Source organism: Hemibagrus wyckioides, linkage group LG19, assembly GCF_019097595.1.
Source record: "Hemibagrus wyckioides isolate EC202008001 linkage group LG19, SWU_Hwy_1.0, whole genome shotgun sequence".
Taxonomy (NCBI): domain Eukaryota; kingdom Metazoa; phylum Chordata; class Actinopteri; order Siluriformes; family Bagridae; genus Hemibagrus; species Hemibagrus wyckioides.
In genome coordinates, this window is record NC_080728.1 from 18057012 (window position 1) to 18083257 (window position 26246).

Here is a 26246-nt window from a genome sequence, read left to right on the forward strand (position 1 = left end):
CACTATGCATTTTGGGTGGCATTTGTTATAGTTAAGTTTTGTACATTAGAAAATTTACATCCCTCCTTTATCTTCATGTTTTAGTTCAGCAATGTATCTGAATGTGTGCAAGTAAACTTTTCCAGTGTCTACATCTTTCTCTCACACACACACACACACACACACACACACACACCAATTTCTCCCATAATGTGATTTACAGTTTTGCCTAATGATCATTGAATAAAAACTGAATATTTTGACACTTGTGGTCCTGTTTAATCTTTTTATTTTTCTTGTTTTCAGCCTGTTTATTTGGCAGAAATATTTTCACATTAATAAACTCTTAAAATATTCTCTAATTATCGCGACAGAATAAAATGAGACGTGAGGGAGGGGGAAGGGGAAAGGGGAAAGGGGGCAGGGCTATCAGAGGTAAAAAACAAAACAAAAAAAAACACATACATTTGTCAGTTGGCTCATCAGTAATCTTTATCAAAAGGAGTTTTTTATTTATTTATTTAAAGTCTCTTTTGGCTCGGATGTTAAAATGCAGAGCTCCTACGCAAAAAAAGGTCGTGGGGTCTGTGTGAGTGTGGTTCGGTTCGAATACCGTCTCCTAGCGACAGGCATCAGTTCACTGCTCCTAAAGAGTGAAGGGACTTTCACGTCTCAAAAGTTAGAAAAGAGAGCTGAAATTTACATGAGAGTGGAGAAAGACGAGTGTGTGTGTGTGTGTGTACATGTGTGTGTGTGTGTGTGTGTGATACAATGATTACAATCTGTCATTTTGTCTGAGGTGCAAAACAGCGACAACAATCAACATTAATAAAAGTATTTCTTGCCTTCTCTCTCTCTCTCTCTCACACACACACACACACACACACACACTCTGAGAAAGAACAGCGATGCCACAGCCATTCAGGTTTGCAGTTTGAGCCTTTTATTCTCCCCGACAGATCGCACTGTTTTTGTGTGGATGAAAACCAAAAATAAAGCAGAAACATAATCAGCACTGCACACACACACACACACACACACACACGGACGTGATGAACAGTAGTGCAATAAGAGCCTGGGTCCAGCCTGATGAGAACAGAAGTGTACAAACTGAACTAATTACATGAGGAGTAGTTTTGCATGTTGTAGGGGTGCCAAAACTTTTGCTTTACCAGACGATTCAAACAAGGCGCAAATCAATAAGAGGTATTAAGCGAAATTAGACGATGACAGAAGAGAGTTTACACCAAAACACTAATTTGACGCCCTGTCGGACTGCTGCTGAATTTTTTTCTTTATAATTTCTTTACATTTCTGTTTCATTCCCCTGAGGCACTCACTCGGTTTTTTGGCGTTTGGCACGTTCTAATACACATCTTCTTCTACGCTGCTGCTGGGTCTCATACCCCTCACACTGTCCTTCTCTGTTAAGAATGAAGACAATTAGAAAGAGAGACAGAAAGATAGAGAGAAGAAGGAGAAGAAGGCCGAGTGTTTCCCATCTCCCCAGTAGCTGCAGATTTTCCATACTGTTCCTCAGAGTCAGGTGTGTATCTGTACGTTGCTCTATGCTCTCTGCTCTTTCTTGACAATCTTTCACTTCTTTTTTAAAGCTGAGATGACTCCACAATCACGGCTGCTCCTCCGACTCAGACGGCTAGCCTCCGGTCCGCAACTTGTTCTGGAAAAGAAAGAGACGAGTTAAAACACTGTATAATGGACCAACAGGATGGAAAAAACCACAGGTTTGAACAGTAAAGGATCTTCTCCATCTCTGCTCCATCATTTGTGGAATAATCTCCGTCCTCTGCCAATCACGGCGATGTGGGAGTGTCCACATCGCGACAAAGTTCAGTAAGTTTATGCAAATACGAAGCGACGACCAATGGGAGTGAAGTCACGTGATCCGTGATAAAGTGCACACGCTGCTTCCCCTTCATCTCATGTGATATGATGCAAATGAATTTTATACACAAACACAGAACCTTTCATCTCAGCCACAAGAAAACCGATTTGTTGCGGGATGCGAGTTGCACCACCCACTGATAAACTGTGTTACTATGGCAACCAGTAGTAGGAACTGCCTGTAATACAGCGACCGGAGACGTTTGACTGGCAGAAATAAAATGGCTGTGTGTGTGTGAACGCAGCTTTACGTCGCGCCGTGACGCAGCACGAGCATCCGCTTCAAAAAGGAGGCGGTTTACTGACCACAAGGGGTCTCGAAGGCAGCCTTCACTCTCCTGTCATACTCCCACAACCTCCTATAGCCCTCAACTACCCCAAAAACAAAACAACAAATAAATATGCAAACAAAGAAACAAAGGGCTGGCTGAGTTTGGCCAAAAAAAAGTGACACCAAAATAGAAAAATGTTGGAAATAAATAAATAAATAAAATCTATTATATATTTATATATTATATAAATTATATAAAACTATTACACCACTAATAATAACAATACTAACTAATAAAATATCTAATATGACGAGAAAAAAATATTAAGTAATTAATGGAAATAAATAAATAAATAAATAAATAAAGTGTTGAAAACTTATTAGCTATTAACTGATAGCAATACTAATGAATAAAATATCTAACATAAAAAGAAAAAATGATTATTATTTTTAATGGTAATAAATAAAGAAAGAAAGAAAGAAAGAAAGAAAGAAGGAAAGAAAGTGTTGAAAACTATTACTAGCACAACTAATAACAATACCAATGAATAAAACATCTAACATGAGCAGAAACAAAATTACATTTTTTAATGGTAGCAAATAAATAAATAAATAAATATTTTAAAAAAATGATCACCCAGTATTTGTCACTAATATGGTGAAATATCTGTAAAAACTCTCTGAATTGTAAATATTATTAATTACACTGATAATAATATTAATAATCACTCAGATCTTCTGCCAAGATCCTGTTAAAGAACATTTCGTAAGGGAAAGAAAATGTGACTGGAACAGGTTTTAGTGTTCAATCCTAACGTCCTCCACCACAAAGAGAGAGAGAGAGAGAGACAGAGAGAAAGAAAGAGAGAGACAGAGAGAAAGAAAGAGAGAGAGAGAGAGAGAGAGAGAGAGACAGAGAGACAGAGAGAGAGAAATGAAGGTCAGTCTTGTGGCAAAGAATGAAAACAAAAGAGTAAAGAAAAGGAGGTGTTGTTGATGATAAAGTCTTATTGAGTGCAGTCCTCAGAGAGAGGCTGGGTGTGAGGTTTTATCTGCTCTCTCCTGCTCTCAGTGTGCTATCAGCAGCAGGGCCTCTGAAGCGTCACTATTACAGAGAGCTGGAGTGGAGCGAGACGGTCAGAGCTAAATGTTATCAGTTCATTATTGATAAGCTGGAGGGTAATTACTCGCACAATGCCTGGGCGATGACGGCACGCTGGCTTTAACTCTGCCCGAGAAGCGCGTGTTTCGGAGGTCACGTGATCAAACGGATGTTCAGGAGATTAACACCGACGACTTGCGCTCGCAGGACGAAGATGGACGGCTGTGCTCCGATATGTTCACGCAGAATAAACAGAGAGGAAACATGATTTATTGTATCGCAGACTACACTGTCCTTAATAACAGTAAGGAAAGCGTCAAACGTTAGCTAAACTTTTTCTTGCACATTTTTCCGCTGTTCAGAATCGTAAAAGTGGCTCTGCTGTGGTTCTGTGCGTTACTCCAGCCATAAACATAAGCAATTATGACCTTTTTTCTGTATTCTGGCATGATGTGTTAATGTTTCTGACATTAAAAGTATTTATATGTGATGGGAATTTTGGAAGGGCTTCGTTTTCTGCATAGAGATTTCTAATAAAAACTGAAAATAAAGGCATGGATTTTATGCTTCTATGTTGCCAGATTTGTTCTTCATGGTAGAACCATTGAGGAATGACCGTAAACTTAAATCAAGGTTTTTATTTATTTTACTTATCACTTATGGCATTTGAGCCAGAGCGACGTTCAAAAGTCTCCATCGATGAATACAGCGACACTGGTTCACTAGGTACCCCTGGCTTTCAACCAGTGTGTGCTGGGAAAGGCTCCAGCAGATCCCCGTGACCCTAATTAGGAATAAAGCGGGTATAGACGATGGATGGATGGAAGGTCACAGACTTAGGATAGCATCAGCGCTAAAAACTCTGTTAGGAGGAAATACATCACTTTTTTAAAATGCATTAAAACAAACAGGAACAATAAGAGCTAGCTTAAATGTTTCAGGAAGAGCTAGGTCTTCCCCCAACGTTTAAAGATGGTCAGTGTCTCAGCTGTTCGGACAAGATGGCACTGGTGAGGTCAAGCTGTAGTCAGGTATCGTTATCTTCCACAGCTTTGTAATCGTTTGTTGTGTAGACGATCAGATGTTTGTTCATCGAAATCCAACTTCCTCCAATGTTTCAGTGTCACACAGTGACGTATTTCCCCCTCGCATGTCCGTAATGTTCAGTGTTTTGCCGTCTGACTCTATCTTTCTGGTTTTCACCTGATGAGTTTCGGATGCTCTGTTCAGTTTCTGATTGGGTTTCCGTTGCTAAGCAACTCGCCGTGTCATTCTAACACCGCATCCTTTCACACTGTACACCTTCAACACCGTGATGTAGAGTTTACTCTGTAAAAGACGTGATGATTCTGCACCAGAGCAGAGTTTCATAACCCCCATAATTTCACGTGGAAACCTTCCTCTAACCCCAGGGGTAAAAGCGGGGTGTAGAACGAGGAGAACCCGGGGTCAGAGCGGTGTGAAAAGCGCTTTAGTGCTTACTTAAAGCACATACATATCAAAGAGCACAGGTTCGTCTAACCTGAATGTAAATGGGAGAGGATAATTGTAAGATCTGATCACAGCACAAGAAGAAAAGCAGCCTGATTTTTATACATTTATTCACCGGTATTTTAGTTCAGAGTGTTTGGCCACACACACACACACACACACACACACACACACACACACACACACACACGCTCCTTGAATATAATATTAAGTTTTCTCTACATTATTTCCTGATCCTTTGATGCGAGTCATAAGAAATCAGATTCCGCTGATAACCCAAGCAAACACGAGCGCACTTTAGAGCAGGAATCTGATAAAACAAAGTGTTACAAAACACCACGGCGAGACTGGGTTTCAGATTTACAAAATAATACCACGCAGAAGCGGTAGGAATGCTAAAAAGGTTACACGATAATGAATAAAACATGCGCATTTACATGATGCATTACTTAAAAACCCGATGGAAACCTGGTGGAGCTGCGTTTGTGGGTTTTTTTTTGTACAGTAATACCCACGAGAAGGTAAAAGGGCAGCGCAGCCGATGCTCTGATGCAACCGTTACATCGTCGAAATCTAATAGAAAAGCTCTCCAGATGTAAATCGTGTCGTGTTCCGAGGATCTCCGGGAACGTAGACGAGGTCTGAGGTCCGGTCTGTGAAAGGACGCCGAGAGTGAGGTAATGAGAGACAGCAGGACGCTTCTTCTTATTTCACTTAACACACACTGTAAACAGGACCAAACGAGGGAGCTTACGCAGACGGACGTCTTACTGACTGACAGCCTGCAATTTCGGGGGAAGCGTCTGTACCCGAGCGGAAAAGAAGAGGATAGAAGAGCCGTGGAGATCTTCACAAACTGAGGTTTTATTACAGGGTTTCAGGGTTACGGTGACACGAGTGAATCAGCTCTCGCTTGAGGGACCGAAGCAGGACTTCAATGAATCTCAATGTGGCGGAGAAGCGCACAAGGTCTCACGGATAACGCCTCGGCTCGATCGAGGTGACAGCCGGTTATTCTGGATGTGGCACGTATATCTAGAGCTGTGTGGAAAAACAGGACAGTCTCTATCTGCACGCGTAAACACGGCGAAATCGCTCAATGTTACGCTCCATTAGGTTCTTATTGGAATTTCTGGTGAAAATGAGATCAGATTGTAAATGTGCTGCGGCTTGGGAAAACCCTCCGAGTGGCGCTGCGCAGAGATTCGTGGAAAACAAATTTTTAAAAAAAAGCGCAAAACAAAAAGAATTTATTCTATTTATGATGTACTGCATCGCTAATAAATAAAAACTTTACTTAAATGACAATTTTTTTAATACTTTATAGTTTACATTCTCTGTATTACCTCCGTGTGCGTCTATTCATATACATCAGGCGTAACATTATGACCACCTGCCTAATATTGTGTTGGTCTCCCTTTCGCTGCCAAAACAGCCCTGACCCGTCCTGCACTGTGTATTCTGACACCTTTCTATCAGAACCAGCATTAACTTCTTCAGCAATCTGAGCAACAGTAGCTCGTCTGTTGGATCGGATCACACGGGCCAGCCTTCACTCCCCACGTGCATCAATGAGCCTTGACCGTCCATGACCCTGTCACCGGTTCACCACTGTTCCTTCCTTGGACCACTTTTGATAAACACTGACCACTGCAGACCGGGAACACCCCACAAGAGCTGCAGTTTTGGAGATGCTCTGATCCAGTGGTCTAGCCATCACAATTTGGCCCATTGACAAACTCGCTCAAATCCTTACACTTGTCCATTTTTCCTGCTTCTAACATCAACTTTGAGGACTAAATGTTCACCTGCTGCCTAATATATCCCACCCACTAACAGGTGCCATGATGAGGAGATCATCAGTCTTATTCACTTCACCTCTCACTGCTCATAATGTTATGGCTGATCGATGTATTAGTCAGTATGTTTATTCTGCTGCACTTTATATTACATATTATTTGACATGGTTACATTCCATCACATTTTAATACCCACTTATTATATGCAAATCCCTATGTTTGACTATTGTGCATAAGTTATTTATTATTTTTTTTTAATATTTCTAGCCATATAAAATATTTATATACTTATTTATACCTTATACATCACTTAATACAACTGACTTGTTTATTACTATCGCGTTGACTGTAGTTGTTTTATATAAGTAAGTTAAATAAGTATATATATATATATATATATATATATATATATATATATATACACACACACTATATTGGCAAAAGTATTCGCTCACCCATCCAAATAATCAGAATCAGGTGTTCCAATCACTTCCATGGCCACAGGTGTATAAAATCAAGCACCTAGGCATGCAGACTGTTTTTACAAACATTTGTGAAAGAATGGGTCGCTCTCAGGAGCTCAGTGAATTCCAGCGTGGAACTGTGATAGGATGCCACCTGTGCAACAAATCCAGTCGTGAAATTTCCTCTCTCCTAAATATTCCACAGTCAACTGTCAGCTGTATTATAAGAACGTGGAAGTGTTTGGGAACAACAGCAACTCAGCCACGAAGTGGTAGGCCACGTAAACTGACGGAGCGGGGTCAGCGGATGCTGAGGCGCATAGTGCGAAGAGGTGGCCAACTTTCTGCAGAGTCAATCGCTACAGACCTCCAAACTTCATGTGGCCTTCAGATTAGCTCAAGAACAGTGCGCAGAGAGCTTCATGGAATGGGTTTCCATGGCCGAGCAGCTGCATCCAAGCCATACATCACCAAGTGCAATGCAAAGCGTCGGATGTAGTGGTGTAAAGCACGCCGCCACTGGACTCTAGAGCAGTGGAGACGCGTTCTCTGGAGTGACGAATCGCGCTTCTCCATCTGGCAATCTGATGGACGAGTCTGGGTTTGGCGGTTGCCAGGAGAACGGTACTTGTCTGACTGCATTGTGCCAAGTGTAAAGTTTGGTGGAGGGGGGATTATGGTGTGGGGTTGTTTTTCAGGAGCTGGGCTTGTCCCCTTAGTTCCAGTGAAAGGAACTCTGAATGCTTCAGCATACCAAGACATTTTGGACAATTCCATGCTCCCAACTTTGTGGGAACAGTTTGGAGCTGGCCCCTTCCTCTTCCAACATGACTGTGCACCAGTGACCAAAGCAAGGTCCATAAAGACATGGATGACAGAGTCTGGTGTGGATGAACTTGACTGGCCTGCACAGAGTCCTGACCTCAACCCGATAGAACACCTTTGGGATGAATTAGAGCGGAGACTGAGAGCCAGGCCTTCTCGTCCAACATCAGTGTGTGACCTCACAAATGCGCTTCTGGAAGAATGGTCAAAAATTCCCATAAACACACTCCTAAACCTTGTGGACAGCCTTCCCAGAAGAGTTGAAGCTGTTATAGCTGCAAAGGGTGGACCGACGTCATATTGAACCCTATGGATTAGGAATGGGATGTCACTTAAGTTCATATGCGAGTCAAGGCAGGTGAGCGAATACTTTTGGCAATATAGTGTATATATATATATATATATATATATATATATATACATATATATATATATATACACATACATATATACACATACACACACACATGCTTATTTTATTAAAATTGAAGTTTAGTTTTAATGTGAACTGCACTGTAAGGGCTGCTCTAATTTCTCTGTACTCAGTATAGTGATAATAAAAGAATCTTGGATCTTGAATAAACATGCCTGGGTGAGGATAGAGACGTTCAGGTTAAACAACTGTACGTAATGAATAATGATGTGAAGGAGTGAAGACTGATGTCATGGTTTTATTTTTAGATTTAAATCAATAAAGAGTTGTTGCTTTTAGACCACCAGTGTACTGAGGTCTCCCTTCTTCCTTTTCACTTTTAGGTAAAGCACAAAAACGTCTGATTGAGAAATGTGTTTCCTGCTACTTCAGGGAGGTGTGGAGTAAAGTGTAAGTGTATAATAAAACAACAGTAAAGTGTATAATAGTAAATTTATATATATTTAAAATGTAAATCTGTAAATTTATAAATTTCTGTAGCTCTGCTTTGTGAAAATGTTCACTGTTAAAAACGCTAAATAAATCAAATGGAATTGAAAAGGTTTAAATTTTCCTGAAGACGGTCCACAGGGACAGGAAAGATTTCTGACATTATTAATAACATGATGGAGGATCCTGCTTTTATTTATATATGGATCATTTATATATTCATTCATCCATCCACCCACCCATCCATCTATCCACCCATCCACCCATCCATCCAACAACCCACCTACCTACCTACCCATCCATCTATCCACCCATCCATCCACCTACCTATCCATCCATCCATCCATCCATCCACCTATCCATTCATCCATCCACCTATCCATTCATCCATTCACCTATCCATTCATCCATCCAGCCATCTATTCATCCATACATCCACCCACCCACCTACCCATCCATCCACCCACCTACCCACCCACCCATCCAATCCACCCACCCACCCACCAATCCATCCACCCATCCATTCATCCACCCACCCATCTATTGACCCATCTAAATCCATCCACCCACCCATCTATTGACCCATCTAAATCCATCCACCCATCCAATCCACCCACCCACCCACCCATCTATCCACCCACCCACCCACCCACCCATCTATCCACCCACCCACCCACCCACCCACCCATCCATCCATCCACCCACCTACCCACCCACCCATCCATCCAATCCACCCACCCACCCACCCACCAATCCATCGACCCATCTAAATCCATCCACCAATCCATTCATCCATCTATCCACCCACCCATCTATCCACCCACCCACCCATCCACCCATCCATTCATCCACCCACCCATCTATTGACCCATCTAAATCCATCCACCCACCCATCTATTGACCCATCTAAATCCATCCACCCATCCAATCCACCCACCCACCCACCCATGCATCCATCCATCCATCCATACATCCACCCACCCATCTATCCACCCACCCACCCACCCACCCACCCATCCATCCATCCACCCACCTACCCACCCACCCATCCATCCAATCCCCCCCCCCCCCCCCCCCCCCATCCACCCGCCCCCCTAAAACCATCCACCAATCCATTCATCCATCTATCCACCCACCCATCTATCCACCCACCCACCCATCCATTCATCCATCCATCCATCCGTCCGTCCATCAGCATTTAGTAAGTGTTTTATACTGGACATGGCCACAGGATCCGAGGTGTATTCTGGGAACTCTGGGGGCAAAGTGGGAACACATATGTCTGTGTGTGTTTGTATATGTGTATGTTTGTGTGTGTATGAATATGTGTATGTATATATGTGTATGTTTGTGTGTGTATGAATATGTGTATGTATATATGTGTGTGTGTGTTTTGTGTATGTGTGTGTGTGTGTGTGGGCACAAGATCAACATGGTTCTTGGTGCTAAATGAGCTGCTATGAGTATTTCAGAAACATTTCAGATGATCTCCTGGGATTTTAATACAAAACCTCAACACAGAATGGTGAATAATAAAAAGACATACAGGTCAGATTGTTTGATGTGAACATTAACTGAAGCTCTGGATCAGTATCTGGATGACCTTATGCTGCTGCCACATGATTGGCTGATTAGACAACAGGATAAATAACTAGATGTACCTAATAAAGTGACCAGTGAGAGTATGTGGATATAGTATTTGTGTCTCTCCTTCTTTTCTTTTCTCCACAACTGAGTAGAACCACTTTACACTTATTCCTTTGCACCAAAACAGTATTAATGAAATAAAACCACCACACTCACCTGTTTCGCGCTGTCGACACACTGCATGTAGAGAGAGGCGATATTGGAGCAGAGGAGTGTTTTCCCAGCGTTCTCTCTGTAGCACTTCAGGATCTGATCCTGCAGTTCGGCACACACGGGACTAATTTCGTAGCGCCTGAGAAACCAAAAGAGAAAGAGAAGAGAAAAAGAGAAGGACACCGTCAGTGCCGTCGTCCATCATCGTTACGTTTCTCGGCTGTGAACGAGAACGGCGATATGAAAAGCCGACGTTGACGGAAGACCTTAAAATGACATTCTCTGAGATTTTTTTGCTCCTAAACACCTGATCAATCGCTAATCGATGGCTGGAGATCAGGTGTGGGGGATAATTGACTGCTCTCACATGCAGAACTAAAGTGTAAGGACATGAGAGTGGGAGTTTCGCTCGCCCAGGGAAGCGTGGGAGGACCGGGAGACAGAGATGGATTTCAGAACCCATTAACATCGTGCACACATATGGATTTAATGAACTGACACACACTCTGACACTGAATGAGTGGGAAAAAAAATATAATAATAAAATACGACTCAGGCAGGCTGTTTAAAAGCGGCTGTGAATGAATACAGATAGCCCGGCTTTCTTTTTATAAGAAGATATAAGACATAAAACATACTAAGATATAAAACAACAGAGGCAGTAATTTCTCTCCTGAAACTAAATAACAATAATACTGTGCAGAACACTGAGTATACAGCAGATCTTTTTTATTTTGTATACCTGCCAAAAAAAAAAAGACAGCGGACATTTTCCTAACGTACAGTACATCCAGGTAAAGAGAAAAAAATTATATATATATAATATATGTAAAGGAATATATATATATTATGATTCTTTTAAAATGATTCCTTTATATATATATAGAATCATAACTGGACAGGACCTCTGTGGCTTTACTTGAGACACATTCTCTCTCTCACACACACGTTAACATCATGATCGAGTTCACTTTGTATGTTTAAACCAAGCTGATTGATTCATTTAAAGGAATCATACACTATATTGCCAAAAGTATTCGCTCACCTGCCTTGACTCGCATATGAACTTAAGTGACATCCCATTCCTAATCCATAGGGTTCAATATGACGTCGGTCCACCCTTTGCAGCTATAACAGCTTCAACTCTTCTGGGAAGGCTGTCCACAAGGTTTAGGAGTGTGTTTATGGGAATTTTTGACCATTCTTCCAGAAGCGCATTTGTGAGGTCACACACTGATGTTGGACGAGAAGGCCTGGCTCTTAGTCTCCGCTCTAATTCATCCCAAAGGTGTTCTATCGGGTTGAGGTCAGGACTCTGTGCAGGCCAGTCAAGTTCCTCCACACCAGACTCTGTCATCCATGTCTTTATGGACCTTGCTTTGGTCACTGGTGCACAGTCATGTTGGAAGAGGAAGGGGCCAGCTCCAAACTGTTCCCACAAAGTTGGGAGCATGGAATTGTCCAAAATGTCTTGGTATGCTGAAGCATTCAGTGTTCCTTTCACTGGAACTAAGGGGCCAAGCCCAGCTCCTGAAAAACAACCCCACACCATAATCCCCCCTCCACCAAACTTTACACTTGGCACAATGCAGTCAGACAAGTACCGTTCTCCTGGCAACCGCCAAACCCAGACTTCGTCCATCAGATTGCCAGATGGAGAAGCGCGATTCGTCACTCCAGAGAACGGCGTCTCCACTGCTCTAGAGTCCAGTGGCGGCGTGCTTTACACCACTACATCCGACGCTTTGCATTGCACTTGGTGATGTATGGCTTGGATGCAGCTGCTCGGCCATGGAAACCCATTCCATGAAGCTCTCTGCGCACTGTTCTTGAGCTAATCTGAAGGCCACATGAAGTTTGGAGGTCTGTAGCGATTGACTCTGCAGAAAGTTGGCCACCTCTTCGCACTATGCGCCTCAGCATCCGCTGACCCCGCTCCGTCAGTTTACGTGGCCTACCACTTGGTGGCTGAGTTGCTGTCGTTCCCAAACACTTCCACGTTCTTATAATACAGCTGACAGTTGACTGTGGAATATTTAGGAGCGAGGAAATTTCACGACTGGATTTGTTGCACAGGTGGCATCCTATCACAGTTCCACGCTGGAATTCACTGAGCTCCTGAGAGCGACCCATTCTTTCACAAATGTTTGTAAAAACAGTCTGCATGCCTAGGTGCTTGATTTTATACACCTGTGGCCATGGAAGTGATTGGAACACCTGATTCTGATTATTTGGATGGGTGAGCGAATACTTTTGGCAATATAGTGTATCAAAAAATGATTTGTTCATATATCAAACAGCATCTCTTTGGCTCTACTTTAAGACTCTCTCTCTCTCTCACACACACACACACTATAAGAATACACTCTGAACGTTTAAACAAATTTTTACTGATTCATTTAAAGGAATCGTATCAAAAGAATGATTTGTTCACAAATCAAACAGCAGCTCTGTGGCTCTACTTTAAGACACACACACGTATGCACACACAAACACACACACACACACACACACACACACACAGAGTAGAAGAGTTCACTCTGGACGATTAAACCAATTTGACTGATTTATTTAAAGGAATCATTTCAAAAGAATCATTTCTTTTCTCATCAACAGCACCTCTTTGGCTCTACTTTAAGACTCTCTCTCTCTCTCTCTCTCTCTCTCTCTCTCTCACACACACACACACACACACACTATAAGAATTCACTCTGGACGTTTAAACTAATTTTTACTGATTCATTTAAAGGAATCGTATCAAAAGAATGATTTGTTCACAAATCACAGCAACTATATGGCTCTATTTTAAGATTCTCTCTCTCTCTCTCTCTCTCTCACACACACACACACACACAAACAAGAGAATTCACTTTGGACTTCTAAACAAATTCAACTGATTCATTTAAAGGAATCATTTCAAAAAATAATTTGTTCAGAAATCAAACAGCAGTACTGTTGCACTACTTTAACACACACACACACACACACCCCGAATGTTTACTAAAGAATGATTGATATTTTATATTAACAGTTAATAAAATTTCTTCGGATCACCTACGTCATACATCAGAAAACCCTTCTACTCCCATCAACATCACAACGCAAGACACATGACTCGGTGCTGCCCCAGGGAAAACAAACACTCACAACCCCTTCATTTAACCACCGTGACCTTTAGGGGAGGGGAAAGATTAGGAGCAGACGTTATCTTCCTCTGTTCGGCGCTCGGCCGTGTTGGTTTTTGGGCTCAGACATCAGCATAAGCCGCCTTGCTCTGATAGACCATCATTAATACGACACACACTGGCGAGGAGGTCTGAAGGGAAAACGAGCGGAGGGCGGCTGTCAAGTCTGCGGAGCTCTATCTGATCTCTCTGTCTGATCTTCTCCCCGTCTCAGAAGGGATTCGCCCTCTCTTTTTTTTTTCTTTTCCGTCCGTCTCTTTCTGTCCGTTATAAAGTCCGCACGGCGACCGTCAATCACACGTGCTCCTGCTGTTAACTAAAACACTCATGGGGGGAAAAAACTTCAATAGACAGCGAATAGGAAGAAAAAAAATAAAACCAGCACACCACAATATTCCAGTAGGAGAGATGACACACGATGGCGTAGAACTTTACACGGGTTTATTCCCTTTACACTTTAAGCAAAGCTCCGATTCTGACATATAAAGGACAGGTCAAGAAAGACGGTGTGTTTTTTTATCATCCTTTGATACATAATGCATGAGGAATGAAGATATCTGTAATCCTCCGTCACACTGAGTTTATATTTATATGAATATCGCACTGAGGATGGAGAAAAAACCATAGATCATAGCAGAAAAGCAGAGTCAGATACGACACAGCACTGAGAGAGAGGCAGCGATACCAGACGCTTCTTTATCGGAGGGAGAGAGAGAGAGAGAGACAGACAGAGAGAGAAAAAACTGAGAGAAATAGAGAGATAGAGAATAGAGAGAGGGGGGGTTATAGAGAGGAAGAGAATAGAGAGAGAGAGAGAGAGAGAGAGACAGAGAGTGAAATAGGATACATTATCCACCCATATACACACACACACACACACACACATAGTATCTTAAGTTCAAGAGTTCAGGATTCATTTCTAGTAGAAAGGAAGAATCTGCATGCAGTGTGTGTGATTTTATAGAGCAGCTGATTGGTTTATGAGCAATGTTTCATTTCTACTCCACTATTTCAGTCACTTTTCAGTATTTCACAGCTACACCAGTGAACTGGGGCGTTCCTGATAATCCCATCGTATACCTCCTCTATCCTACATCCTACTGAAAAGGGTCCACTTCCGCCAGCTGTAAGGACACACCACGGAGACTTTTTTTTAAGATATAAAACGTCATAAAGACGTTTTATTTTCACAAAGCCACACTTTGATGTTACATGTGATTCCTTCTGAGAAGATTTTTATTTGCCCGATCCGAATCCGACAGTTCCTGAGCATGATCCGAACGATACCGGGAAACAAAGTTTAAACAATTTAAACGTCCGATTATTTTAATCGCGTGGTTACCATGGTAACGGATTTGCGCGGCAATAAGGAATGTACGTGTTAAAGTTCGACCACAATATAAAAATATAAAGATTTCCCCATGCTTTATATATATATATATATATGGAAGAAAGCCCCTCTGGTAATGAATAAAAACTTCCCATTGGTTAGTTTTATAAAGCTAGCTTCACACTTGGCTAGTTAGTTTATAATCAATACAGATTTACTAAGTTGTTGTGTATGTTATTGTAATGGCGTGTGTTGCTATGTTGTAAGTCTCATGCTTTGTTGTTGTAGCTTGTTACGTTGCTCAGTGCTTAATAAACAAACTGACATTAATAGATAATAATAAAATAATGAGAAACTAGCTAGCTAGGGTTGGCTACAATCAGTGAAAGTGCAGCCGGTGGAAAAGCATCTTGTTACATCTTGGTATATTCATTTGAGAGTTACATGAGGTGCTACTGTTCATTATCTCACTACTCTTCTCCATGTACATAGCGTCAGAGGTCCACTGCTGACCCTAAACAGGGTCAATGCTAAATACGAATGAACATTTAAGGTGTACATGCTGCTTTACTCCAGTGCTTTTTACTCTCCGCTGAAAGAACAACATCCTCCTGACAGTATAACCAGGCCACACTCTCAGAAGCCCGGTGTGTATTCTCCTCAGGGTTTTACACGCTTGCCCACAGCATTTGTCTGAACATTACTGACCTCTCAGCAGTGATGAACGGCTACATCTATTAAAGTGCCATAATCAAGAACGAGTGTAATCCCCTCACCCCATTATCTCCAGGACAGTCCATTCAGCTGTCACATGATATCAATAACTCAAACTATGATAAAGTCCAGGTTCGACCAGAGAGGACGGGTTTTTATATCACACAGGTTTACCATGATATCTTGGATCTAGTTTTACATCCTAAGGAGAGAGAGAGAGTGAGAGAGAGAGAGAGAGAGAGAGAGAGGAGAGGGGGAGTGGGGGGTTAGGAGAGACAGACAGACAGACAGACAGACAGACAGACAAAAGTAGAGGGGCATAAAGAGAGAGAGAGAGAGAGAGAGAGAGAGAGAGAGAGAGAGAGAGAGAGAGAAAGAGAGAAAGAGAGAGGGGGGGTTGGGGGTTAGGAGAGACAGACAGACAGACAGACAGACTGAAAGGTAGAGGGGCATAGAGAGAGAGAGAGAGAGAGAGAGAGAGAGGAGAGGGGGAGTGGGGGGTTAGGAGAGACAGACAGACAGACAGACAGACAGACAGACAAAAGTAGAGGGGCATAAAGAGAGAGAGAGAGAGAGAGAGAGAGACAGAGAGAAAGAGAGAGAAAGAGAGAGGGGGGGTTGGGGGTTAGGAGAGACAGACAGACAGACAGACAGACTGAAAGGTAGAGGGGCATAGAGAGAGAGAGAGAGAGAGAGAGAGAGAGAGAGAGAGAGGAGAGGGGGATTGGGGGTTAGGAGAGACAGACAGACAGACAGACAAAGGTAGAGGGGCATAAAGAGACAGACAGAGAGAGAGAGAGAGAGAGAGAGAGAGAGAGAGAGAGAGAAGAGGAGGAATGGGGGTTACAGAAGTCAAAAGTAAGTCTAATGTCAGTTTTGTGAGCTCGACTACACAATTCAAAATTTTCTTAATGAACAATACATAACATCTTCTTTTCTAGTGTCTCATAAGAACAGGATTCAGAAGGAACAACAGAAAAGGGCCTGGAGACCACAAGAACATGAGCTAAAATGGCCGTGTGGGAGAAATGAAGTGATGGTGCATTCTCTCTCTCTCTCTCTCTCTCAGTTAGATCAACACTGACCAATCCCAAGCTCCTGTAAGCTCATGTATGCGTAAGAGGGTAGAAAGCACTTTCCTCTGAGGGAGTGTCATCTGAAAAACACTCAGATGTCTTCTGATTAACTAGAGGGTGAGAATTAGCAGGATTTCCAAAAACAAAACCGCTTTTAGGTCATGAGCGGACAAATGAAGGAGTCCTGAGGCAGTTACAGAGCAGAAACATGAAACAGAGAGAGCCTACATTTATTCCACTTAGGCTTAGAGAAGATCTGGACATACATATGGCATGTCCTAATGGAACAGAAGGGGGGGGAAAAAAGAAATCTGCCTTTAAATCCCAGTGTGCTCATCTTATTAAACACCACCACCACACATTTCTCAAAAAGCTCTGGGCCGCTTGCCTTGACACTGGTGTGTGTGTGTGTGAGTGTTTTGTCCCGTGTCCAAAGCACGGGTCGCCTTAAATGAACCGCCATCAATCTCTTAACAGACATGCGCCGATTTGTCATTGTTTACAACCACTTACACGCTAATAAGGTTAAGAGGTGAAGCCTGCACTTGAGTAAAAAAAAAAATTAGAGTGGGACAAGCTGCATGACTCAGAGAGACAAATAAAAACAAATGAAGCAGTTAAAAAGAAAAATGACAAGGTGTCATTTTCATCGTTCATTTTTTTTTTTTTTTTAAAAAAAGGATCCATCAGTTCCACTAGAGCAGAAAGAGAGAGAGAGAGAGAGAGAGAGAGAGAGACCACACGCCTGACCTCTAACACACACTCGTACCACTCGTTCCACTGCCGAGACAGACGAACAGAGACTAAAATGATTGAGAGGAAAAAAAATAGGGATAGGGCTGAAAGAATCTGGGAAAGGGAGAGATAAAAATAAATAAATAAATAAATAAATAAATACAGACAGAAATGAAATGAAAACAAAGGGGGGGGGGGAGACAGAGAGAGAGAGAGAGAGAGAGAGAGAGAGAGGGGAGATTGAAGGTTAGAGGCGGAGAAGAAGAGAATGAGAGAGATAAGAGAGCGATATATATTGGCAATCTCGCCTCGTCACAAAAATCATCAATAAAAATCTAACGGGGAGCTGCGGTGTGGTTATAGCAGGAGTCTGGGGAGCACTTTAAAGACGAGTTTCATAACCTGGAGAAACACTGTGTGTGTGTGTGTGTGTGTGTGTGTGTGTGTGATCTATATTCATTACATGTTACAGGACAATAACATACTACAGCGAAGCCTATAAAATAAACGGTATACTAATGTGTTACACTACATCTACAGACAGGTGATGAATTTAAAGTAAACTGGTGGATCTGTTATGATCTCACATGGGGGTGTATTTATTTTGCTGTCCAACACCACCACCATCGTTATCATGATAACCACCAACACCACCACCATCGTTATCATGATAACCACCAACACCACCACCATCGTTATCATGATAACCACCAACACCACCACCATCGTTATCATGATAACCACCAACACCACCACCATCGTTATCATGATAACACCCAACACCACCACCATCGTTATCATGATAACCACCAACACCACCACCATCGTTATCATGATAACCACCAACACCACCACCATCGTTATCATGATAACCACCAACACCACCACCATCGTTATCATGATAACCACCAACACCACCACCATCGTTATCATGATAACCACCAACACCACCACCATCGTTATCATGATAACCACCAACACCACCACCATCGTTATCATGATAACACCCAACACCACCACCATCGTTATCATGATAACCACCAACACCACCACCATCGTTATCATGATAACCACCAACACCACCACCATCGTTATCATGATAACCACCACCACCACCACCATCGTTATAATGATAACACCCAACACCACCACCATCGTTATCATGATAACACCCAACACCACCACCATCGTTATCATGATAACCACCAACACCACCACCATCGTTATCATGATAACACCCAACACCACCACCATCGTTATCATGATAACCACCAACACCACCACCATCGTTATCATGATAACCACCAACACCACCACCATCGTTATCATGATAACCACCAACACCACCACCATCGTTATCATGATAACCACCAACACCACCACCATCGTTATCATGATAACCACCAACACCACCACCATCGTTATCATGATAACCACCAACACCACCACCATCGTTATCATGATAACCACCAACACCACCACCATCGTTATCATGATAACCACCAACACCACCACCATCGTTATCATGATAACCACCAACACCACCACCATCGTTATCATGATAACCACCAACACCACCACCATCGTTATCATGATAACACCCAACACCACCACCATCGTTATCATGATAACCACCAACACCACCACCATCGTTATCATGATAACCACCAACACCACCACCATCGTTATCATGATAACCACCACCACCACCACCATCGTTATAATGATAACACCCAACACCACCACCATCGTTATCATGATAACACCCAACACCACCACCATCGTTATCATGATAACCACCACCACCACCACCATCGTTATAATGATAACACCCAACACCACCACCATCGTTATCATGATAACACCCAACACCACCACCATCGTTATCATGATAACCACCAACACCACCACCATCGTTATCATGATAACCACCAACACCACCACCATCGTTATCATGATAACCACCAACACCACCACCATCGTTATCATGATAACCACCAACACCACCACCATCGTTATCATGATAACCACCAACACCACCACCATCGTTATCATGATAACCACCAACACCACCACCATCGTTATCATGATAACCACCAACACCACCACCATCGTTATCATGATAACCACCAACACCACCACCATCGTTATCATGATAACCACCACCACCACCACCATCGTTATCATGATAACCACCACCACCACCACCATCGTTATCATGATAACCACCAACACCACCACCATCGTTATCATGATAACCACCAACACCACCACCATCGTTATCATGATAACCACCACCACCACCACCATCGTTATCATGATAACCACCAACACCACCACCATCGTTATCATGATAACCACCACCACCACCACCATCGTTATCATGATAACCACCAACACCACCACCATCGTTATCATGATAACCACCAACACCACCACCATCGTTATCATGATAACCACCACCACCACCACCATCGTTATCATGATAACCACCAACACCACCACCATCGTTATCATGATAACCACCAACACCACCACCATCGTTATCATGATAACCACCACCACCATCGTTATCATGATAACCACCAACACCACCACCATCGTTATCATGATAACCACCACCACCATCGTTATCATGATAACCACCAACACCACCACCATCGTTATCATGATAACCACCACCACCATCGTTATCATGATAACCACCAACACCACCACCATCGTTATCATGATAACCACCAACACCACCACCATCGTCATCATGATAACCACCAACACCATCGTTATCATGATAACCACCAACACCACCACCATCGTCATCATGATAACACCCAACACCACCACCATCGTTATCATGATAACCACCAACACCACCACCATCGTTATCATGATAACCACCACCACCATCATTATCATGATAACCACCAACACCACCACCATCATTATCATGATAACCACCAACACCACCACCATCGTTATCATGATAACCACCAACACCACCACCATCATTATCATGATAACCACCAAAACCACCACCATCGTTATCATGATAACCACCACCACCACCACCATCGTTATCATGATAACCACCACCACCACCACCATCGTTATCATGATAACCACCACCACCACCACCATCGTTATCATGATAACCACCAACACCACCACCATCGTTATCATGATAACACCCAACACCACCACCATCGTTATCATGATAACCACCACCACCACCACCATCATTATCATGATAACCACCAACACCACCACCATCGTTATCATGATAACCACCAACACCACCACCATCGTTATCATGATAACACCCAACACCACCACCATCGTTATCATGATAACACCCAACACCACCACCATCGTTATCATGATAACCAACACCACCATCGTTATCATGATAACCACCAACACCACCACCATCGTTATCATGATAACCACCACCACCATCGTTATCATGATAACCACCAACACCACCACCATCATCATGATAACCACCAACACCACCACCATCGTTATCATGATAACCACCAACACCATCGTTATCATGATAACCACCAACACCACCACCATCGTTATCATGATAACCACCACCACCATCGTTATCATGATAACCACCACCACCATCGTTATCATGATAACCACCAACACCACCACCATCGTTATAATGATAACACCCAACACCACCACCATCGTTATCATGATAACCAACACCACCATCGTTATCATGATAACCACCAACACCACCACCATCGTCATCATGATAACCACCAACACCACCATCGTTATCATGATAAACACCAACATTATCATGATAACCATTATTATTATGACCACCACCACCATCATCATCTTCATCATCATGATGACCACCACCATCACCATTATTATGATATCCACCACTACCACCACCATTCTATGATGACCACTACCACCATCACCATTATGATGATATTCACCACCATAATCATTATCATGCTATCCACCACCCCCACCACTTCATGATGAACACAACCACCATCACCATCACACTTATCAGGATATCCACCACCACCATAATCATCATAACCATTATCATGATATCTACCACCAATACAATCATTTTTATGATGACCACCATCATCATCACTATTATGATGACCACCAGCACCATTATCACCACCATCACTATTATCATGCTGACCACCACTATTATCATGATGACCACCACCATCACTATAATCAACATGACCACCACCATCACCACTATCATGATGACCACCACCATCATCACCACTATTATCATGCTATCCACCACCATCACCACTATCACCACTGTTGTCATGGTGACTACCATCATCACCACTATCACCACGATGGCCATCACCATTATCATGATGACCACCACCATCATCACCACTATTATCATGCTATCCACCACCATCACCACTATTGTCATGGTGACTACCATCATCACCACCACCACCATCATGATGACCACCACCATCATCACTATCACCATGCTGGCCATCACCATTATCATGATGACCATCACCATCACTATTATCATGATGACCACCACCATCATCATCACCAGTATTATAATGATGTCCACTACCATCATCACCACCTTCACTATTATGATGACCACCATCACCATCCTCATCACTACCATCACTATCATCACCACCTCCATCAGTCACATTTTAGCCAATCAGTTTCAAGGCTTTTAACACTGCAGTGGTTTAATCATGTATAAATACCAGGAGCTGCATGGATAAAAGAGGAAAACAAACATAGACGAGTTCAGAAGAGGAAATGAGGTCATGAGTCAGCGCTGACCTGAGATATACTGTACATTAACGGTTTAATCATGTTCACCTGAAATAACCCCAATAGCATAGTAGGTGATTATGTGATAATTGTGACAGGTATAATCCGTGTGTGTGTGTGTGTGTGTATGTGTGTGTATAAAAAGTCCAACCACACAGTCAGTCTAATGCGCTTGACTATATTTCTCACTAATAGCTCTAATTGCGTCCTTTCAGCGTAGGTCAAGCTGTGCTTCGGTAAGTACTCATGCAACATCAGGATGTTTTTTTTTTAAAGGTTATAGCTGCTGAAAAGCAATACGGCTTCCCCTGCGGTGCATTACAGCACTTTAGGAAAGATGATGTGAAGATGCGAGATCTCACTTCGCTGCACCGAGCCTTTGATGGATCATGAATAAGGCAGAAAATGTGAGACTCGAGACTCGGGCCAACATCAGCATGATCACATAGCATGAGCTTGAATATTCAGCTGAACATTAGGACTGTGTGTGTGTGTATGTGTGTGTCTGTGTGTGAGAGAGAGAGAGAGTGTGAGTGAGTGAGTGAGGGAGAGAGAGAGAGAGAGGGAGAAAGAAAGAGAGAAATAGAGAGAGAGAGAGAGAGAGAGAAATGAGAGAGAGAGAGAGAGTTTAACCGATAACTACTTTTTAAATACACAACATTAGCAAAAACCTGGATGTCACATTCGGCTGAATATCAAATGATGCGCACTACATGTAGTGCACTACAGAGGGTAAAGAAGGCAATTAAGTTGTACTTGAAGCACAGCACAACACACCCAGATCTAATACTGTTTTAAAAAATGAAGGTTACATGATGATACCTGTCCGAACGTCGATACCCGTGTAAATACATGGTCATTTGCGTGAGGAGAGATTTGTACTCCGCGTGAGAACATGGCTCCATGTCAAATGGAATTAATGAACCCCTCTATAGACTGTAAGGAAGTGTGAGCATGGTAATGATGTCACTGCTGTGCTTCCTCTACTATTACCCCAGAACCACCTGCCCACCCCCTTAAAAAGACATTAAAATAGTAATCATTATAGCCGTAGCCGGGGGGTATATCTACATAAAGACTGCCTTCCCATTTGCTGAATGAAGAAAATGTAGTATGTCTAGTTAATGGATGTCTGGCATCTTAAAAGGGTTTCAAATTCTAATGAAAATTCAGCTGTGAGCCAACAGAAGTCTATAGAGACTCTGATAAATTTACCTTATATACATTATGTACACAGTTTGCTTTTTGGGACAAATTAAAAAAGTTGAATTCTTGGAAACTGTCAAACAAAGCTGTAGAGAAAAGATCACTGATGGATCCCGCCCACTCCCGAAGACATTCTGACCAGTGAACCTGGTACCCAAGGATTTCTGACCAGTCCCACTAGCGCATAACGAAATTTTAACCAATCCTGCCCTCTGCTAAAAATAAATAAATAAATAAATCTGACCAATCCCGCCTTCTCCTGAAGAAATTCTGACCATTCTCACCTACTCTGGCAGAAAGCTAGATCAACCCCAACCTTGGCAGAGAATCCCAGCCTCTACCAAAGAAATACTGACCAATCCCAGCCAAACTTCTGACTAATCCCACCTGTTCCAAATTTACTATCTTTTGAAAGAATTCTGACTAATCCCACCTGCTACTGAAATCATTCTGATCAATCCCACCAGCTCCTAAAGAAATTCTGAACTAATCCTCAGCCACCTGAAGAAATTCAGTCCAGTCACACCTTTGCCTGAAGAAACTCTGACTAATACATCCCATTATTAAAGAATCTCTGACCAATCCCTCTTTTTCCTGAAGAAATCCTGACCAATCCCGCCTTCTCCTGAAGAAAAAGTCTGATCATTCATGGCTACTCCCTCAGTTTGGTCAATCTCAGCCTCTACCACAGAAAAATTGACCAATCCCAGCCAAACATCTGACTAATCCCACCTGTTCCTAAAGACCATTCTGCTTGATCTCAAGTTTACCTTCTCCGTAAAGAAGTCTGACTAATCCCACCTGTTAATGAAATCATTCTAATCAATCCCACCAGATACAAAAGGAATTTTGACCTAATCATCAGCCATCTGAAGAAATTCTGACCAATCCTGACGGAATTCTGACCAATCCCCATCTCTGCTGAAATAATTCTGACCAATCCAGCCCTATCCTGAGGCAATTCTAACCAATCCCATTCAATTTCAAAGAAATTCTGATCAATCCATTCCACTACTGAAGAAACTCTAACCAGTCTCACTGGCTAATGAAGAAAATCACCCAGTCTTGAAGAAAATTTGCCTGCTCCAGAAGAAGATCAGAACAATCCCCTCAACTTCTGCAGTTATTTTATTTGTACTTGCCCATAATGTTTTCTAACAAACTCAGTTCTGTTTCCCAAAATATAAATAAACTAGTCATTTAAACCATGGTGTCTGTGACCACAGCAAAGCGGTCAATGAATGACCAATGATGAGTGAAGGAGGAATGAAGGAAGCTGTTCTTTGTCTCACAGTTTCAAGTTTCATATCAAGCCTCCTGATCCCCCAACCATTTTTGCTTCAGTAGAATCCCAGACCTGATCCCTAATTGGTGGTTAAGGCTCTGAGCTAGTTGTTGGCGATGAGTTCATATCTCAGCATCACCCACTGCTCGGTCCTGTGAGCATAGCCCTTAGCGCTCAGATTCACAAGATGCTGTATCACGGCTCTTTAAAAACATGGACCTCTGGTAAAAATAACATGACCTTGATCATGTGGTGTAGAATTAGATTAGATTAGAACTTTAGCATGTAGCTCAGGGATCTGGCAATTTTGGTCAAAATGCTTATTTGACGCTCTGAAATCAATTAATCCCAACAGGACTCGACTTCCAAAAGTCACCGGTCACCCTCATGTGAACACCGTTGAAGTGTCAGATCTTACAATTTGGAAGCATAACCCCGACTGGCCATCGCTTCACTCGGCTCGGCATCAAAACCCAGGAACTACAGAGGAAACCAACTTGTTCAAGCGGCAGCCATTTTCAGCTTCAAAAGAGCAATTATCATATCAAATTCATGTTAATTCTTTCAATTATGCAGATTTGTGCCATATTTATCTCGGGACGGTTTCGACTTTCAGGAAATCAAAAGGTTCCGACTAAATATTCGGGATTATTATTTTAACCGAATCCACGATAGCATCTTATCTCCACTTCTTGTTATGGAACCCGAACGGAGCGGCCCGATCCGCTGGGACGGCCAATACGGATTTATTTGTAGTCTAATGTACAACCCAAATACCCCTGCTCTCTCTCACACTCTCTCCATCTCTCTCTCTCATACACACACAAACCTAATTAGTCTGTTGCAAGGCTGGATATCTTGTGCCTCTCCGGCTCCAACAGTAACACCAGAGCCTGCAAACATTTCATTATCCGCGGGGAAAAAAAGTTACACATATCCTCCTACCTCGACTCGGTAATCCAATCCTAAAGCTGCTAATGCACCGCTCTAATGCAATCAACCAATCGTAGCACTCACAGCGAGCCTTGCTGGTCACATGACACCCCAGCCCACTCTGAGGTTGCTTTGGGAAGGGTAGCTATGTCATGCTAATGCTGTTTTAATGCATTTCCTAATGCAATTCCACCCCTCCTACGTCCTCCCCGGCCCCACCGGAGTTTGCTAATCAATTTCAGGCATTTCGGTAGAGACGATGATCCCCGTGTTAGCGCTGTGGAAGGCGGCCTAATGATGGCCTAATGTGATTTGTGAGGCCAGGCTAGTACTGGAACAGCCTGCCCTCCCTTCCCATCGCAGCCACTCTCAGGCATTAATATGAGGGGCTAATAGGCCACATTAAGACATATACGGCCAAAATGGACTCATACCACCGTGATCTTTAGTTACAGCTGTGGGCTAA

At 42.7% G+C, this 26246-nt stretch overlaps 1 protein-coding gene across 1 annotated transcript in view; it reads right to left on the bottom strand.

Moving 5' to 3' along the window:
• Nucleotides 1-251: 251 nt before the first annotated feature.
• Nucleotides 252-26246, bottom strand: part of chchd3a (coiled-coil-helix-coiled-coil-helix domain containing 3a) — a 105914-nt gene continuing 79919 nt past the window's right edge. Inside the window, exons 7-8 of the mRNA XM_058417343.1 lie at nucleotides 10502-10637; nucleotides 252-1660 (exon numbers count right to left, since the gene is read on the bottom strand). Coding sequence (XP_058273326.1) covers nucleotides 1637-1660; nucleotides 10502-10637 — 160 coding nt within the window. The 3' untranslated portion in view covers nucleotides 252-1636. The remainder of the gene's footprint in view (nucleotides 1661-10501; nucleotides 10638-26246) is intronic.